The 14,816-nt window shown below is 40.7% G+C and overlaps 1 protein-coding gene across 4 annotated transcripts in view; it reads left to right on the top strand.

The window, feature by feature from the left end:
• itgb6 (integrin, beta 6) overlaps positions 1-14,738 on the top strand; it is a 17,763-nt gene extending 3,025 nt beyond the window's left edge. The window contains exons 2-16 of one of the 4 annotated variants that reach the window (XM_017032687.2): positions 518-587; positions 1,635-1,714; positions 1,799-2,000; positions 2,100-2,346; positions 3,219-3,384; positions 3,486-3,647; positions 4,216-4,311; positions 4,534-4,623; positions 6,634-6,768; positions 7,571-8,018; positions 8,104-8,326; positions 9,699-9,793; positions 11,253-11,366; positions 13,132-13,298; positions 13,411-14,738. In XM_017032687.2, coding sequence (XP_016888176.1) covers positions 533-587; positions 1,635-1,714; positions 1,799-2,000; positions 2,100-2,346; positions 3,219-3,384; positions 3,486-3,647; positions 4,216-4,311; positions 4,534-4,623; positions 6,634-6,768; positions 7,571-8,018; positions 8,104-8,326; positions 9,699-9,793; positions 11,253-11,366; positions 13,132-13,298; positions 13,411-13,509 — 2,379 coding nt within the window. In that variant the 5' untranslated portion in view covers positions 518-532 and the 3' untranslated portion in view covers positions 13,510-14,738. Of the gene's footprint in view, positions 1-389; positions 588-1,634; positions 1,715-1,798; positions 2,001-2,099; positions 2,347-3,218; positions 3,385-3,485; positions 3,648-4,215; positions 4,312-4,533; positions 4,624-6,633; positions 6,769-7,570; positions 8,019-8,103; positions 8,327-9,698; positions 9,794-11,252; positions 11,367-13,131; positions 13,299-13,410 lie in introns of those variants that run through there. The other 3 variants (XM_008309967.3, XM_025055801.1, XM_008309969.3) reach the window with 3 other exon arrangements.
• The last annotated feature ends 78 nt before the right edge of the window (positions 14,739-14,816 follow it).

Genomic DNA, 14,816 nt, shown 5'->3' with positions numbered 1-14,816 from the left:
TATCTATCTATCTATCTATCTATCTATCTATCTATCTATCTATCTATCTATCTATCTATCTATCTATCTATCTATCTATCTATCTATCTATCTATCTGTCTATCTGTCTATCTGTCTATCTATCTATCTATCTGTCTATCTATCTATCTGTCTATCTATAACTATCCATAACTATTGTCCATTGGTTACCTCTGGCCATGGGCGTGGCTAATTGCTGGCTGTCCCCGCCCTTTTTCCCTCCCACACCTGAGAGGAAGTGCAGATAAAGGCAGTACAGGTAAAACCAAGCAGCAGCAGTCTGTCCTCACCTCCTCCTCCTCCTTGTCTTCCTCCTCCTCGTTGTCTTCCTCCTCCTCCTCCTCCTCCTGCTCCTCCTCCTGCTGCAGGTATGGTGCAGGGCAGCAGCCTGGACTCTGTACATACGGCAGGTACCGTTGGATCCCTGTAACGTGAATATGAGATCAGCTGAACTCTTCTTCTTCTTCTTCTTCTTCTTCTTCTGTCTCCTGCTCAGCAGTAACTCCACGGACTAATGGGGATTTCTCTGCTGATCCTGATTCTGCACTACTGGATCAACACCGCGGCAGGTAAAGAAAGACCCGGCACGTACACACACGTACACACACGTACACACACGTACACACACACGGCACTACTGTATAGTCACTATACACAGATGTGAGAGAACTTGTAACATCATGGTTCACGGTCAGATCACCTGAGGGACTTGACTCACATGGTGACTACTTCTGGCCAATTGTTCCATAAAATGTTTTTATATTTTTAGAATTTTTTTTTTAATAATAAAAAAACAACAACAACAACGTGTGTGTGTGTGTGTGTTCACTGACATTCACAGAAAGTTAATGAAGAAGGAATTGCTACCATAGAGGAAACAACAAAAACTATCAACACTGAAATAGATATGACCTTCCTGTTTCTGATCTGGTCACATGTCAGATATAAACAAATCACAATACAATAAAGCATGATTGGTGTTGAATATATATTTACATGTCCTGAAATACACTTGGCTGTTTTTGTATATTTTCACCATTTCCGATAGCTATAAAACCATTAAGCTATAAAATAAAAAAAACCAGAATTAATCAGTAGTTAGAGGATACACGTTCCTGGAGTTTTATCGTGTACTACATATATTTTAAGGAATCGAATTGACTGACAGAAAAAGTTACAAATGTTAACAATGTAATATCACCCAAACTTTCAGTACTAATATTAAAAAAAAAAAACAAAAAAAAAACACTGCTAATTATTATCATTATCTTGTTATTTGGATGTTTAACAACTCAAAGGTAGAGTATGAAAAAACTTTTTTTTTTATTGATTGTAAACAGAGAAGCAGTCAAATGATGCATTTAGGGACTACCTCGTAAACCATGACTTTAAAATTAACTATGGAGTCGACTCACTACTGCAGTAGAACACATGGAGTACAGTACAGTACAGTTTGACTTACCTATGGAGTTGACTCACTACTGCAGTAGGAGTACAGTACAGTACAGTTTGACTTATATATATTTTCCAGAAAGATCTAACGAATAACGTGTAGCATCATGAACAAACCGCTAACCAGCTAATCTTTTACCGGCGCGATGTTCGTCCTGTCACAGGACTGTGTTCAGATGGCGGCGCTGTGACTTGTGACCAGTGTCTGCAGCTCAGTGCTGACTGTGCGTGGTGCTCACAGGAGGTAAGACTTTTTAAAATTGAATTTTTTTTTTAATTTCCTTTTTTAATCAGTAAATGATTTTGCTTCCATCTCTTATCTTCCCAGAACTTCACAGAGTGGTACTCGGTCAGTGAGAGATGTGACACACTGGATGCCTTGGTGGTGAAGGGATGTGCCCAGAGTCACCTGGTGTTCCCTGTCTCTGAAGCCCAAGTCCTTCACAACCGCCCACAGGGCGAGGAAGAAGAGGACGCCGCTAACAGCACCCAGATCTCACCGCAGAAAATGTCCCTCAAACTGCGCCCTGGTATGCAATCGCGAGCTTTGCAATCTGATAGCTTCCCTCAGGAGGAGGAAGTCCCTCATTTTCAAACACAAATAAGGTGTTGATTTTGATTTGAAACAGGCAGTCAATTGACCTTCCAGGTCAAGATTAAGCAGACGGAGGACTACCCCGTGGACATGTACTATCTGATGGACCTGTCCGCTTCCATGATCGATGATCTGGAGCAGATCAAGGACTTGGGCTCCTCTCTGTCCAGAGAAATGGCCATTCTTACCAGTAAATTTCGCATGGGCTTTGGTTCTTTTGTGGAGAAACCTACCCTGCCTTTTATCAAGATCACAGAGGAGCAGCTGGCTAACCCCTGCAGGTAAACAGAAGAAAAACTTGATTCATATATCGATAGCAGTTGCATCAGACACCACACGTCAGCCTATTTCCCACAGAGCGTTGCTACCTTGACATATAGCGTTATGTAAGCCTTCCAGGTCATTAAATATTATCAATACTCAACTTAATTGGTAATTGATATTAGCGAGTACACAAATGAAAATGCTAATATATTCAGTTATTAGAGTTTTTTTAGATTTGTCAGGCTAGAACGTTTGACCTACCTTCCCAGGCCTGTAAGTGGTTATCAATGCGCGCCTGAGAAACTCCGAGGTTTTAGATACGGTATGTTGGTAAACATTTCAAGATGAATCCTCTAAACCTGATCAAAACATCCTCCCCAGGAAAAAAAAACACTGATTACAACTTGTCCAGTTATCAGTTTTGTCAGTATGCTAGCTTCTAGCTTGTTAGCATCCTAGCACATACTGTATCCTATTTGCATCACAGTGCGTTACATTTTAGCGCAGGGTTATGTTAGCCCAGTTAGTAGAATATTAATTTGACAGTCAAAGGACATAAACATAGAGAAGAACCTGGGACAAAAAAAGAAACATACAGAGACGGTGAAAACCTTGCTAATTTGAACAGAAGCCAGTAGCTAAAATAGTTGGCCAGTTAGTAGAATATTAATTTGAGAGTCAAAAGACATAAACAGAGAAAAACCTGATCAACTGGGACAAAAAAAAAACCATACAGAGACGGTGAAAACCTTGCTAATTTGAACAGAAGCCAGTAGCTAAAATAGTTCAGGGGTTTCAGTGAAGTCATAGATTTCAACAGAGGCCAAATTCCCACAACTAGATGAAAACAGTCCAAATCTAATTGTGTTCTTCATATATTTGTCTACAGTAGTGTCGCAACGACCTGCTTGCCAACATTTGGCTACAAGCACATCTTGTCTCTGACGAGCAGCACGGACAAGTTCAACGAGATAATCGCATCACAGCGCGTTTCTGCCAATGTCGACCTGCTGGAGGCCGGCTTCGATGCCATCATGCAGGCAGCTGTTTGTGGGGTAAAAGAAGAAAAAAAAAAGTCTTCAAAAGCCCAAGAGCTCAAATTTCATTTGTTAAACCGTGTTATAAATGAGGACATTGTTTACGTGTCTCCTGATAGGACAAGATCGGCTGGAGGAGTGATTCCATGAGGCTCCTGGTGTTTGTCAGTGACGCTGATTCACACTTTGGGATGGACAGCAAATTGGCCGGAATCGTGATTCCTAACGACATGCAGTGTCACCTAGACGTCAACAATGAGTACTCCATGTCCACAGTACAGGTGCGGCCACAGAATGTGTGTGTTCAATGCAGAAATAGTGACCTCTGGAGGAACAGCAGCCTCTTTTCCACAGATTCTGTTCTGGATGTTTTTATATTCGTTGCTATATGTATTAGACCATATGTATCAGAAATTGAACTCAAACTTGATTTATTACCACTCTAACAGGTTCATAAAAGGAAGGTACAAAATAGCGCCAAGTTAGCCTTCAGGCTAACTTGAGAAGACTTGAGAAGACTTGTCCATGTATCCATAGCCACAGTCAAAAACTAAAGCTCAATTTTAGTTACAAAAAATAAGACTACATTATTTAGAAAAATAAATAAATAAATTTAGCCCCAAAAAAAGATCATTTTGATCAAAAGTAAACAAAAAAATAAATAAACCATGGAACATATCCAGTAAGAACTAAGCATTAGCCAAAAATATCCGAGCACAGATTGTCGACTAAAATCATTAAAAAAGTATATGTTAGCTAAAACATGCAGTAAACTAATGTAGCTTTTGGCTATAGCTATACATTTAGAAGGAGTGATTCATACTCCCTGTTGTTATTTTCCTTCTCTAGGAGTATCCAACTCTGGGTCAGCTGATCGATAAAGTGGTGGAGAACAACATCTTACTGATATTTGCCGTGACACAAGAGCAGATACACAACTACAAGGTGAGAGCGTCGCCATGTGAAAGTCTGATTAATCACATTGTTTACTGAGGTTTGCATATTTATGCAGTGAGCGTCAGTTCATCAGCCTGTTGAAACTAGTCCTCCCCACATCCTCGTGCACTTTCTCAGGAACAAGAGCCTAGTCTGCCCAAACCTGAGTCTCCTGTTTTTGTTTGTCTGATTATTCCTCTGTTGTTTTTTTTTTTTTTCATTTCCCCATAGAACTACGCAAATCTCATCCCTGGTGCCACGGTCGGAGTCCTGGCCAAAGATTCCAGGAACATCCTGGAACTGATTGTTACTGCCTATAAAGTGAGTGTTGTGATCTTGTATGGGTGTGTTTTTGCAAGGGTCTGGTCATAAAAGAAAAAAAAAAAAACAAATCTCAGAAAACACCTGCCATGATATAAAAACAGATCTAATCCAATCCAATCTTTTTACCGGGTTTTCCTACAAACATGCGTGTCATTACTGCAGGAAGAGACAGTATCTCTGCCCTCTCATTCTTTCCTCCTCTCTTTCATTCTCTCCTCTATCACATTTTTTCCCCTTCCCTTCTCTTCTCCGCAGCTTTGCTTTAGCGTGTCCTACGGCAAGTCTCTTCTTGTCCCCCGCTGTTTGATCTCCTCCCCACGCTGACGCTGATTCACCCTTTTTTTTTTTCTCTGTCCCCCTTTTCCTTCCAGCTCTGTCTCCCTACCATCTACCCTTTTGCACTCTGTGTCCTTTCGTAAACCCCCCTCCCACCTCCACCTCCACCTCCACCTACGCCCCAGCCTGCAGCAGCGAGCCACTCCGCGGTCCTCTAATTACTTCATCACATTTTCTGTTTACACCTTCCTTTTAAGCGGTGCCACGTAAACCACAGCAGAGAGAGGACAAGCTGTGATCACACTTGTTCCAGTTGTACTTCTTTGTACTTTTTAGATGAGAGTAAACTCCAAACGGAACCACGTAGACAGTCAGGATTGATTGTTATTAAGTATTTATTTACGCACCTGCCTGGAGTTTTCTACACTGAAGTTCACTGTTGTAAATCGAATTAAGCTGCAGCCCTTCTATTACACCTTGTAAATCAAATTAAGCTGCAGCCCTTCTATTACACCCAGCTCCAAGGTTTGTTGCTAGCTAGTAGCTACATAAGGCTAACTTAAAAAAAACCCTGTTGACAAAGTGAAGGCTGTTGTTGTGCTATTACTTTTTGTACTTTTTGTACATTGAGATATTTCTAAGCCCTATTTTTTTACACAACTTTTTTTTTTTTTCACACAATAATTTGCTCATTTGTTAAATCTAACACGGCAAATAACTGTGAATGAATTCATTTTAGAAACGTTTCTGTTTCTAGCTCAAGTTGTAAAATTGTGTTGTCCTTTTTACTAACCTTAGTATACACTTTCGCCTTTGTGTTTTGAAGCCTTCAGATGTAACCAAATTATTTCTAAAAAAAAAAACAACTTTTTGCTGTCTTTTAGCAGTCCTTGTTCATACGTAGCTGCTAATGCTAAGCTAGTTTTTTGCTCACCAACTTGGCTCTATTTGAACCCTTTTCTAATCCTTGCTAAGTCTGATGCATTTTAACCATGTTTTAGCTATATTGTAAATATATAGTATATACAGTAGTTAGCTATAGTATAAATATATTATTTTAATTTAGTTATTAATTAACCTTTTTTCTAGGATTTTAAAAAGAAGTTATGTCAAATCAAAACATGTAAAAACCAAAATATCAAATATATGACATAAAGTGCTCAAACAAAAAAAAGGTTAAAGGTCTTATAAAAATGTGTTAAAGCTGGGTGGACATGATTTGACTGCAGTAGAAATCTCCTTGTGTTTTTTTGAATACACCGTGTTCACGGACTATCTCTTTAAGCAGCGCTGGCGTGCAGCACGTAAACAAACGACAGGCTGTGTTTTATCTGCTTATAATCCTTCCTCATGAGGGTTTGTCCCACAACTCTCCCAGTTTTGTTCCCATAGCAACACTGGAGACACAGTCTGATTGCAGTCCTGCAGGAAGGACACAGTTAACCCTGTGTTAGCAGCCAGACAGTCCGTCACTGAGCTCATTAGTCAGTCAAACACGGCCCGTTCCTCCACCTCAGCTCCTGCCACTCTTACCTCAGGCACAGCACACCTGGGATCATGACTCAGCCACAGAGAGTGAGGGTTTTGAACGCTCTTAGCTTGTCATAGGTCAGCGTAGGGTGAAAGAGAATTTCCTTCTGGAAACTCCCGTCAGTGATAGACAAAAGAACCCTCAGAGTTTGGTGATATCAGATTTAAAAAAGATTTATAACTGAACTCTGATTTCCCCAGGAACTGCGCTCAGAGATTGAACTTGAGGTTCTAGGAGACACCGACGATCTGCAGATGTCCTTTACAGCCATTTGTCCGAACGGTACAGTTCTCCCCGGCCTGAAACGCTGCTCCAGCATCAAACCAGGAGAGACGGTCAGTAGCTTTTCCCTCACTTTTTTCTCATGTGCCTGGAAGTCTGCTGGGAGTAATGGTCCCAGAATAAGAAAAGAGCAAAAGAGAAACCAAAGATGAAATCTGTTAGTGACAATAACCGGGGTTTGTAGTCATTTTAGGTTCTTCAGTTTGAACGCTTCAAACTGCTTCCTTTCAGGCGCAATAAATATTGTTTTGAATGATTGTTTGAAAAATCGATAATAATTCTAATGATCTAAAATGATAGTTTTACTTAAGATTTTTTTCTTAATCAAGAAAATTCATCAATTTCATATAAATATGTTTCATATAAAATTTAATAAAAATGTATTTCGTCCATGGCTAAATACATAAATGAACTACATTGATGTTTATTTAGAAAAATATACTTAATATTAATAATAATTATACTAATACTAATACTTATTAATACTTAATAAGTTAAATCATTGTTTCCCAAAGACTGGGTCGCGGACACGCGGGGGGTGCGGCAGGGACAGCTTTTTGGGCTGTGTGGTCTTAATGTCTATTGTTTTGGGTCGCGAAAGTTTGTGACTTTTAAAATATGGGTCCCCAGAAAAAAAAAGTTTGTGGGAAACACCGAGTTAAATCACTGCCATTCATTTGTCTCATACTCTATCAGAAAAATCTCAGTGTTTTTTTTTAATTATCCATTCATTGCAGGTGGGACATTTTGACTACTTTTATCACAGCCAGGTTAACGATCTGCATCAGATCAGTTCTAACTGATCAGTTAACAACAAGTAAATTGGACAATGCCGTCTCCATTTTCACTCCTCAGGTCGTCTTCAACGTGACCGTTGAGCTCCCAGGGTGCCTTTCAGGAGTCCGTCAGTTCTCCTTCAAACCTGTGGGTTTACAGGACAGTTTGGAAGTGGAGCTGGAGTCTCTGTGTTCGTGTGACTGTCAACATCTCCCTGAAGGGAACAGCAGCAGCAACAGCAGCAGCAGCAGCAGCAGCAGCCAGTGCTCTGAAGAGCGAGGAGATTTCCACTGTGGCATATGTGTGTGTCACCCAGGCTTCCTCGGATCACAGTGCGAGTGCAATGAAGAGACTGCTTTGTTGAGCAACTGCCTGGCAAACAATGCGTCAGAGATGTGCAGTGGCCAGGGCCAGTGCTACTGCGGCCAGTGTGTGTGTGACTCGTCCAACTTTGGCCGCATCTACGGCCGTCACTGTGAGTGTGACAACTACTCCTGTGTCCGTTTCCGTGGAGAGCTGTGTGGAGGTGAGGCCCCGCACGTCACGGTCCTTCCGGAGACCTTCTCGCTCACACTGAGCGTTGAGTTCTAAAGTCCTCTTGGTCTTTGTAGGTCATGGTGTGTGCGACTGTGGGGAGTGTCAGTGTGACACGGGCTGGACGGGAGAGTACTGTAACTGCAGCAGCAGCACTGACGCCTGCGTGTCGGAGGACGGCGCTGTCTGCAGCGGCAGAGGCCGATGCGAGTGCGGCCGCTGTGTCTGCTCCGTCCCCGGAGCTTCTGGGGAAACGTGTGACAAGTGTCCGACGTGTGGAGACGCCTGCAACTCTGCAAGGTCAGAACGCGATGTTAACATTGCCACAAAAGAAAGAATGAGGGATGTCCATTCCATTTTCCGAATCTGGAACGCCATGTTGGACATTCCAAAATCAGAAAAGTTGCGGGCCAATCAGAGAGTTGATAACACTTGCTGCCTTAAATACAAACCATGTTGCCAGGTGAATGATAATAATTTTATTTATATTACAGATTATTACAGATTATTACAGATTATCATTGTATGATTGATAATTTAACCCAGGGGTGTCAAACTCATTTTCACCGGGGGCCACGTTAGCAGTACAGTTCCATTTGAAGGGCCGCTTGTAAATGGAAGACTGAGATCAGGAGGTCCCCAACCCCTGGTCCGCGGACCAGTACCAGTCCATAGGTCATTTGATACTGGGCCATTTAATTTTTACTGATTTACTTCATTCAAAGAAAATCCACTTACATCCATTTACTTTCTTTGTTTATAAGATAATCTGGCAATATTTTAAAATAAAAGTCAGTCAGACTCTGATACAAACAGAATAGAGTCTAAAAGATGTTTTATTCTGAAGATCATTCAATTTTCAATGCTTCAATGCTCAGCAACTTGGTACAGGTCTGTACTAATGCTTGGTACTGACTGACCAGTCCTTGTAACAACAAAGGTCAGGGACCGCTGGTATCGATGTAACTACTCCATACATGTTTCCGCAGTTGATTATTATAAAAACTTTTAATTTCTCAGGTTAACAAACTCTGCTGCACGGACTTTACTAAATGCTTTTTAAAACTCCCGCGGGCCACACGAAACGGCTTGGCGGGCCGCATTTGGACCCCGGGCCTTGAGTTTGACACGTATGATTTAAACCAATCACAAATTGTACAGTAATTCCCCTCTGTGTTCTACAGTTAGCATCTTTACTTGCTAACTGTTCTTCCACATATTCTCATTCGTTTTCAACTTCAGCACACTCAATGTTTTCATCTTTTTCAACTTTCCCTAAATAGTGCAGTTACCAAAATGTACAGAAACCAGTGGAAACCTACCAGTCCGGAGGTTTCCTGCAGTCTTTTCGAGTTCAGACCTATCAGGTTCTGGTTCTCTTGTTCACATGTGTCTACACCTTTCATGTGACATGAAAAGACGACCCATGTCCTGAACGCAGCGGGAGGAGATTTCCTTTCCTCATTGTGAGGCCATTTGATATCAGTGTTGTAGAGAAAACAGGCGACAGAAGAGACGTGAGTGAAGCTTTGGGAAAGACTCAAAAGTTAGCCACACTAACAGAGGTTCCTCTTTGTTCAACGTCTCACTTTTTAACCTCCCAGGAGAGGTTTCTGTCTCCTCTGAATGTTTGATCCTCTTGTTAATATCACGGTGTCGTTCTTATCATCAGGGGCTGCGTGGAGTGCCATCTACAGGACAAAGACGACACTGACTCCTGTAATCAGAACTGCAGTGTTCCTAAAGTTTACATCAACACAACAGGAGGTAAAGAATAACTTCTTTAAATTGTACAGTGTAATGTATAGGGGTTTCTAACCCCTGATGGTGCAGTTACAGATTACAACCTCCAGGGGGATTTTTGCATCACAAACCTAACGATTCAGAATCACATCAAGATAGTATACTTCTTTTCGGTTCGTTTTGTGCTCTTGTGTTGAAAAGCAGGGTCACTGCAGTGCATAGTTTTTCCAAAAAAAAAAAAAAAGAAAAAAAGAAGATAAATTAAACTTGGTATTCAATGGGTCACTAGAGGGAGTAACTGGTTGCCTCCACCCTACCAGCAGACAGCAAACAGTTTTATGAGCAAGATCACAAAGGCAAAGGGTTTGCAGTGCATTGAAAAATCTGCTCACTTGGGTCCAGAAGGTTGCAGGTTCGAATCCACCGACCCCTCGGCACCACAGTGTTTGCGGTCGGGGGGGCGGCGGGGGAAAACAAATCTCTCTAAAGAGGAAAAAGTTGTCCAGTTGAATACCCTGGTGTCATTGTTCCACTTAAATGAATAGCTGTGCAAACAAAACAACCCTGTTTTGTTTTCACGTTTTCAAAGTTGCTGTTCGCCCGGTAAGTTTTCCCGTGGGTCAGGGGTTCGTAGGAAGGCTGACCTCAACCCTCTTCCGTTATCACAACAGGCATCCATGTCCATTGAGGCAGCAGCAGCAGCAGACAATAGAGAACATATTCTTTACCTTGTCGTACAAGGCAAGGCTTTTATAGTGCTTGTGAATAGAAGACGAGATAAATTCATTCTTGAGTCGACTGACACACACACACACACACACACAACCTCTGATATGGAAATCTCAGCCGCAGCTCAACAGAAGGGAAGTTCCTCCGTGTACATTCTCAGCGTGTTGTGAAAAGGAAAGGTGATATTCCCCTCGATTCATGACATCCTTATGGCAACGTTTGTGTAGAGAAGTGGGCCGTAGAATTGAAAAGGCGAGGCCACAGTGTTAGACCGTGCACAGTTTAGTTGAACACAACCCTGATGTGTCACAGGAATTGAAGAAAGAAACACAAAGCTCTCCAAAAGCTCTGTCACTCTTTCATTCGTTTTTTTTTTTTTATAGCCTTCTGCTGCGACCTGTAGAGTATTAACATTTTCTGCCTGTGACTTTTTATTTTTTTATTTTTTGAATTATTTATTTTTGCAGAAAATATATAATCATTTTCAGACCAGTTGAGTTCGATTGGATAGATTGCGGTTGTTTCCCAAACTTGTTTTCTGGGGACCCATAGTTTAAAAGTCACAAATTTTCGCAACCCAAGTCAATAGACATTATTCATAAACTCCTGGGAAACATGATGCGAGACGACCCCAAAGAAAAAACTCTTGCGACCCACCTGAGGTTCGCGACCCAGTGTTTGGGAAACATTGCTCTAAATGATACACATATTCCCATGTTGCAGTGTGCTAAAAATGTTTACTCTTTTCTCCCAGATTATGATAGCAGCTCTTTGCCCTGCACACTGATGACAGAGAACGAGTGCTGGATCTCTTTTAATGCGGTGGCGAGTGAGACAGGAACTGTGGTCTACAATCTGGATATGTACGGTAAGACATGAGCAGGAGACGACACATCTACTGTACATTATTGTATTGTCCAGAGGGGAACTGCAGCTGGTTTTCATCTGCACCGAAGTCGGCGTCATTTCATTTCACTACTGGTCACGTCGCAGCAGGTGTTTGCTGTCATTTGTGTTGAGCAACGGGTTGTAAAAGTGTGGTTAAGTCAGACTTAGCCTTAAATAATTATTCCTTTTAAATAGTCTTCGAAAAGAGAAAACCTAGCCTTGTGTGATGTGTTGTTTTTCATTTAAAATTAGTCACGTGACCCTGCAGGGCACCCAGGTTTTTGACTGTTCTAGTCGAAACATAATATAAATATATTATGAATTACATATATATAAGATGAAATCATTGACTGGAGTTGATCTCTCCGACCAACACCTCAGTGACTCAATCAAAGATGATTCATTTTTTCTGGACAGTGCAGAGAAAGGAGACTTCGGTTGAAGGCGTAAGTGAAACCACTGCATGTGTGGACGTGCACAGACAGACACAGAAAGAAAAGTGCAGGCCTCAGGCTGGAGTTTGACTTACTTACTTACTTATTTACTGTGTCTCCACAGAGACGACCACTCTTCCTTCAATGTACACATCCCTCTGTTTCCATTCACATTCAGGTTGAGATCCACATCAGTCGAGCGTTCCGTGCAGTTGTACCTAATTACAGATGCAGGTCTAGTCATTGGCCTACGTTTCTATATAATCAACTGCTTCCCCCTGAAACACAGGCAGATGGAGATATTAGCTTTGATCAACTAGGTGTGACCAGAAAACAGTGTATGCTGTTATCACTGATTGAATTTTAATTTTTTTTTTTTACTTCGATTTGACCTGTGAGTGATCACAGTACCAAAATCCAAAAGGCTTTATATTTGCACTTTGGTTACAAATTTGTTAGATTTGTTTGTTTTTTTATTATGTTTTTGTTTGTTCAGGAAAAAAAGAATCATTGTGAGCCGATGTATCAAATATGATACAAATTCAAAAACTCATACATGGAAAACGATATTTGAATTTTTTGTTTGTTTGTTTGTTCAAAGGGACCAATGAAGGGTCCAAGTTCAAAGAATTGGAATTTTCTGTCAGTTATTTAATAGTTTGGGCTTTACAGGGTTAACATACACAGCTGATTCATATGCAGTCACATCATCTGCAGATGATAAAATGGTTTTTTTTTTCATTTTGTGGTTTTAAGCCTTTTAGTTTAAAAACAACCATTATCACAAACGGGTTCATTTCATGATATAGTTGACGGGAAATCCTAACAAACGTCCTTGTTATCAGGACGTTCCAACATTTAATACACTCTGTGTGATGCTTATCTGCCAGCAAAGCTGCTGGTGTTGAGCAACATATGCTTTAAATCAATGATCATCAAATGGTGGTCCACGGGCCGAATACAGTCCACTGAACCATTCACTCCAGCTCCCGAATGGATTCCAAAATATACTTAAAATTTAAAAAAATTATTTGATTTTCCACCTTAATGTGACAAATTCAACAGGTTACCTCTGCCTTAAATAATGACCATTCTTGATATTTTTGATTTTTTTCACGTGGAAGAGTTTTTTCACTCAGTTTATTGACAGCAAAAAAAATCCACCCTTCTGCTTCAAGTTGTCATTATTCATTAAAAGAAACTGCTTTTCCTGCCGACGCAGTAGTTCTTTTATGTTCCCATCAAAAGGAAAAACAAAAGGCAGACTTCAACCAGCCATCAACTCCACAAACATCTTGTGTTCTCTGCCAGGTTGTCCAGAACCTCCCAACATCCCTATGATTATTTTGGGCGTCTCCCTTTCTGTGGTTTGCATTGGCCTGATCCTGCTGAGTGTGTGGAAGGTGCTGGTGTCAGTACACGATGGTAAAGAAGTGGCCAAGTTTGAGGCAGAGCGGGCAAAGGCCAAATGGCAGACGGTAAGACCTGGAGGTCATTTTTGAAATGCGTCTGTGTTTAAATGGTGACCGGTCTCTGTTTTTTTTTTTTTTTTTAAATAATTTTGTGTCACGTGTTGTCGCTCTTCCTCAGGGAACCAACCCCTTGTTCAGAAGCTCAACGTCTACGTTCAGAAATATCACTTACAAGAACACACAGAAAGAGAAGTTTATTACGACGGATACCTGCTGAGCATGGACTGGAGTCAACTGAGTGCACTTAGGTGTGTGTGTGTGTGTGTTTGTGTGTGTGTTTCATTCACCTGTTCAGATATGTTGTGTGTGAGAGGACAGTTGTGGTTGAAAACCAACACTGACAGTCACTTTTGAATTTACTTATTCAAGTTTCCGTGTCTGCCCAGTAACTGCTGGCCCGCCGGCGCCCCTAGAGGTCACATTTCTTTACACTGCTAACGCTGCATATTCATTTGGTTATGGAGTTTCATTAAAAAAAAAAAAAACAGAACTGAGGCAAATTTTCTAAGCAAGTCATCCATCATCCTAAATCATACCTACTGTAGGTTCAAAATAATTTGATCCCTTTTGAGCTGTAACATGTTTTCAAATATTCAAATTCTCCTAGATTGAAAAGCAGAAACGTTAGTGAATAAAACCCAAACCATTCATGAAAAACACCCTCCACTACTATGCACACTTGAAAACACGGCCCAACATCGAGTTGATAAATAGTTGGAAATAAGTGTTCTATCTGTTACATGAGAAAAGCCGCTGCGTTCATTGAATCATTTCAAATCTATATTTAACTCCTGATTACATTTCAATTTTATTCCCAAACAAAATGCTAGAAATTGTAAGTCAAGCTGTTTAATTTTTGTAGCAAAAATGTCAGAAAATGTTCTGAAATATTGCACTTTCTTGCACTTGAATGTTAGAATGGCCCTGAGATGTCAACATTCAGTTTAGGTTTGAGACTCTTGGTCTGAAGAGTGAAAGTTCAGACACTGGGACTTAGATAATGTAAATATGGAAGAGGTCCTCACAACATTGATGTCGAAATATAGGTGTGAAAGAGAGTGTGACCTCATGTATTAATGTTATTGATGTGATATCACAGTCGGAAACACTGTGACCACTACGAGATGAACACTACGAGATGCTGCTGCTGTAAAAGTACACTGTCATTCACTGCGCTTCCCTGAGTCGTAATCCTGCAAATGTACAACACAACTGTCTGTCTACTACTGTAACCTGCAGCATGGAGATGTCAACACTACTGAGAAAAAAAAGTGCCCTTTAACATTTAAAAGCCTTTTAACATTAATGAGTGTAAATATGAACTGATTATTTTTGGTTATATTATTTTGCTGTTTGTAAGGCTGAGCCTGAAATGTTGATCGTTTTTTTTATGACTAGGTACACAAATAAAACTTTTGCGTTTTATTGTCAAATTTTTAATCCTAATTATGTGATTCTGTGTTTTAATAAAACAGTTCAGTTTCACCAAAAAAAAATTAAACCTTGAGAATGTTTTTAAAGATG

Source organism: Cynoglossus semilaevis, chromosome 5 (genome assembly GCF_000523025.1).
Source record: "Cynoglossus semilaevis isolate Cse_v1.0 chromosome 5, Cse_v1.0, whole genome shotgun sequence".
NCBI classification, from domain to species: Eukaryota; Metazoa; Chordata; class Actinopteri; order Pleuronectiformes; family Cynoglossidae; genus Cynoglossus; species Cynoglossus semilaevis.
This window is presented reverse-complemented; position numbering and strand designations above follow the sequence as displayed.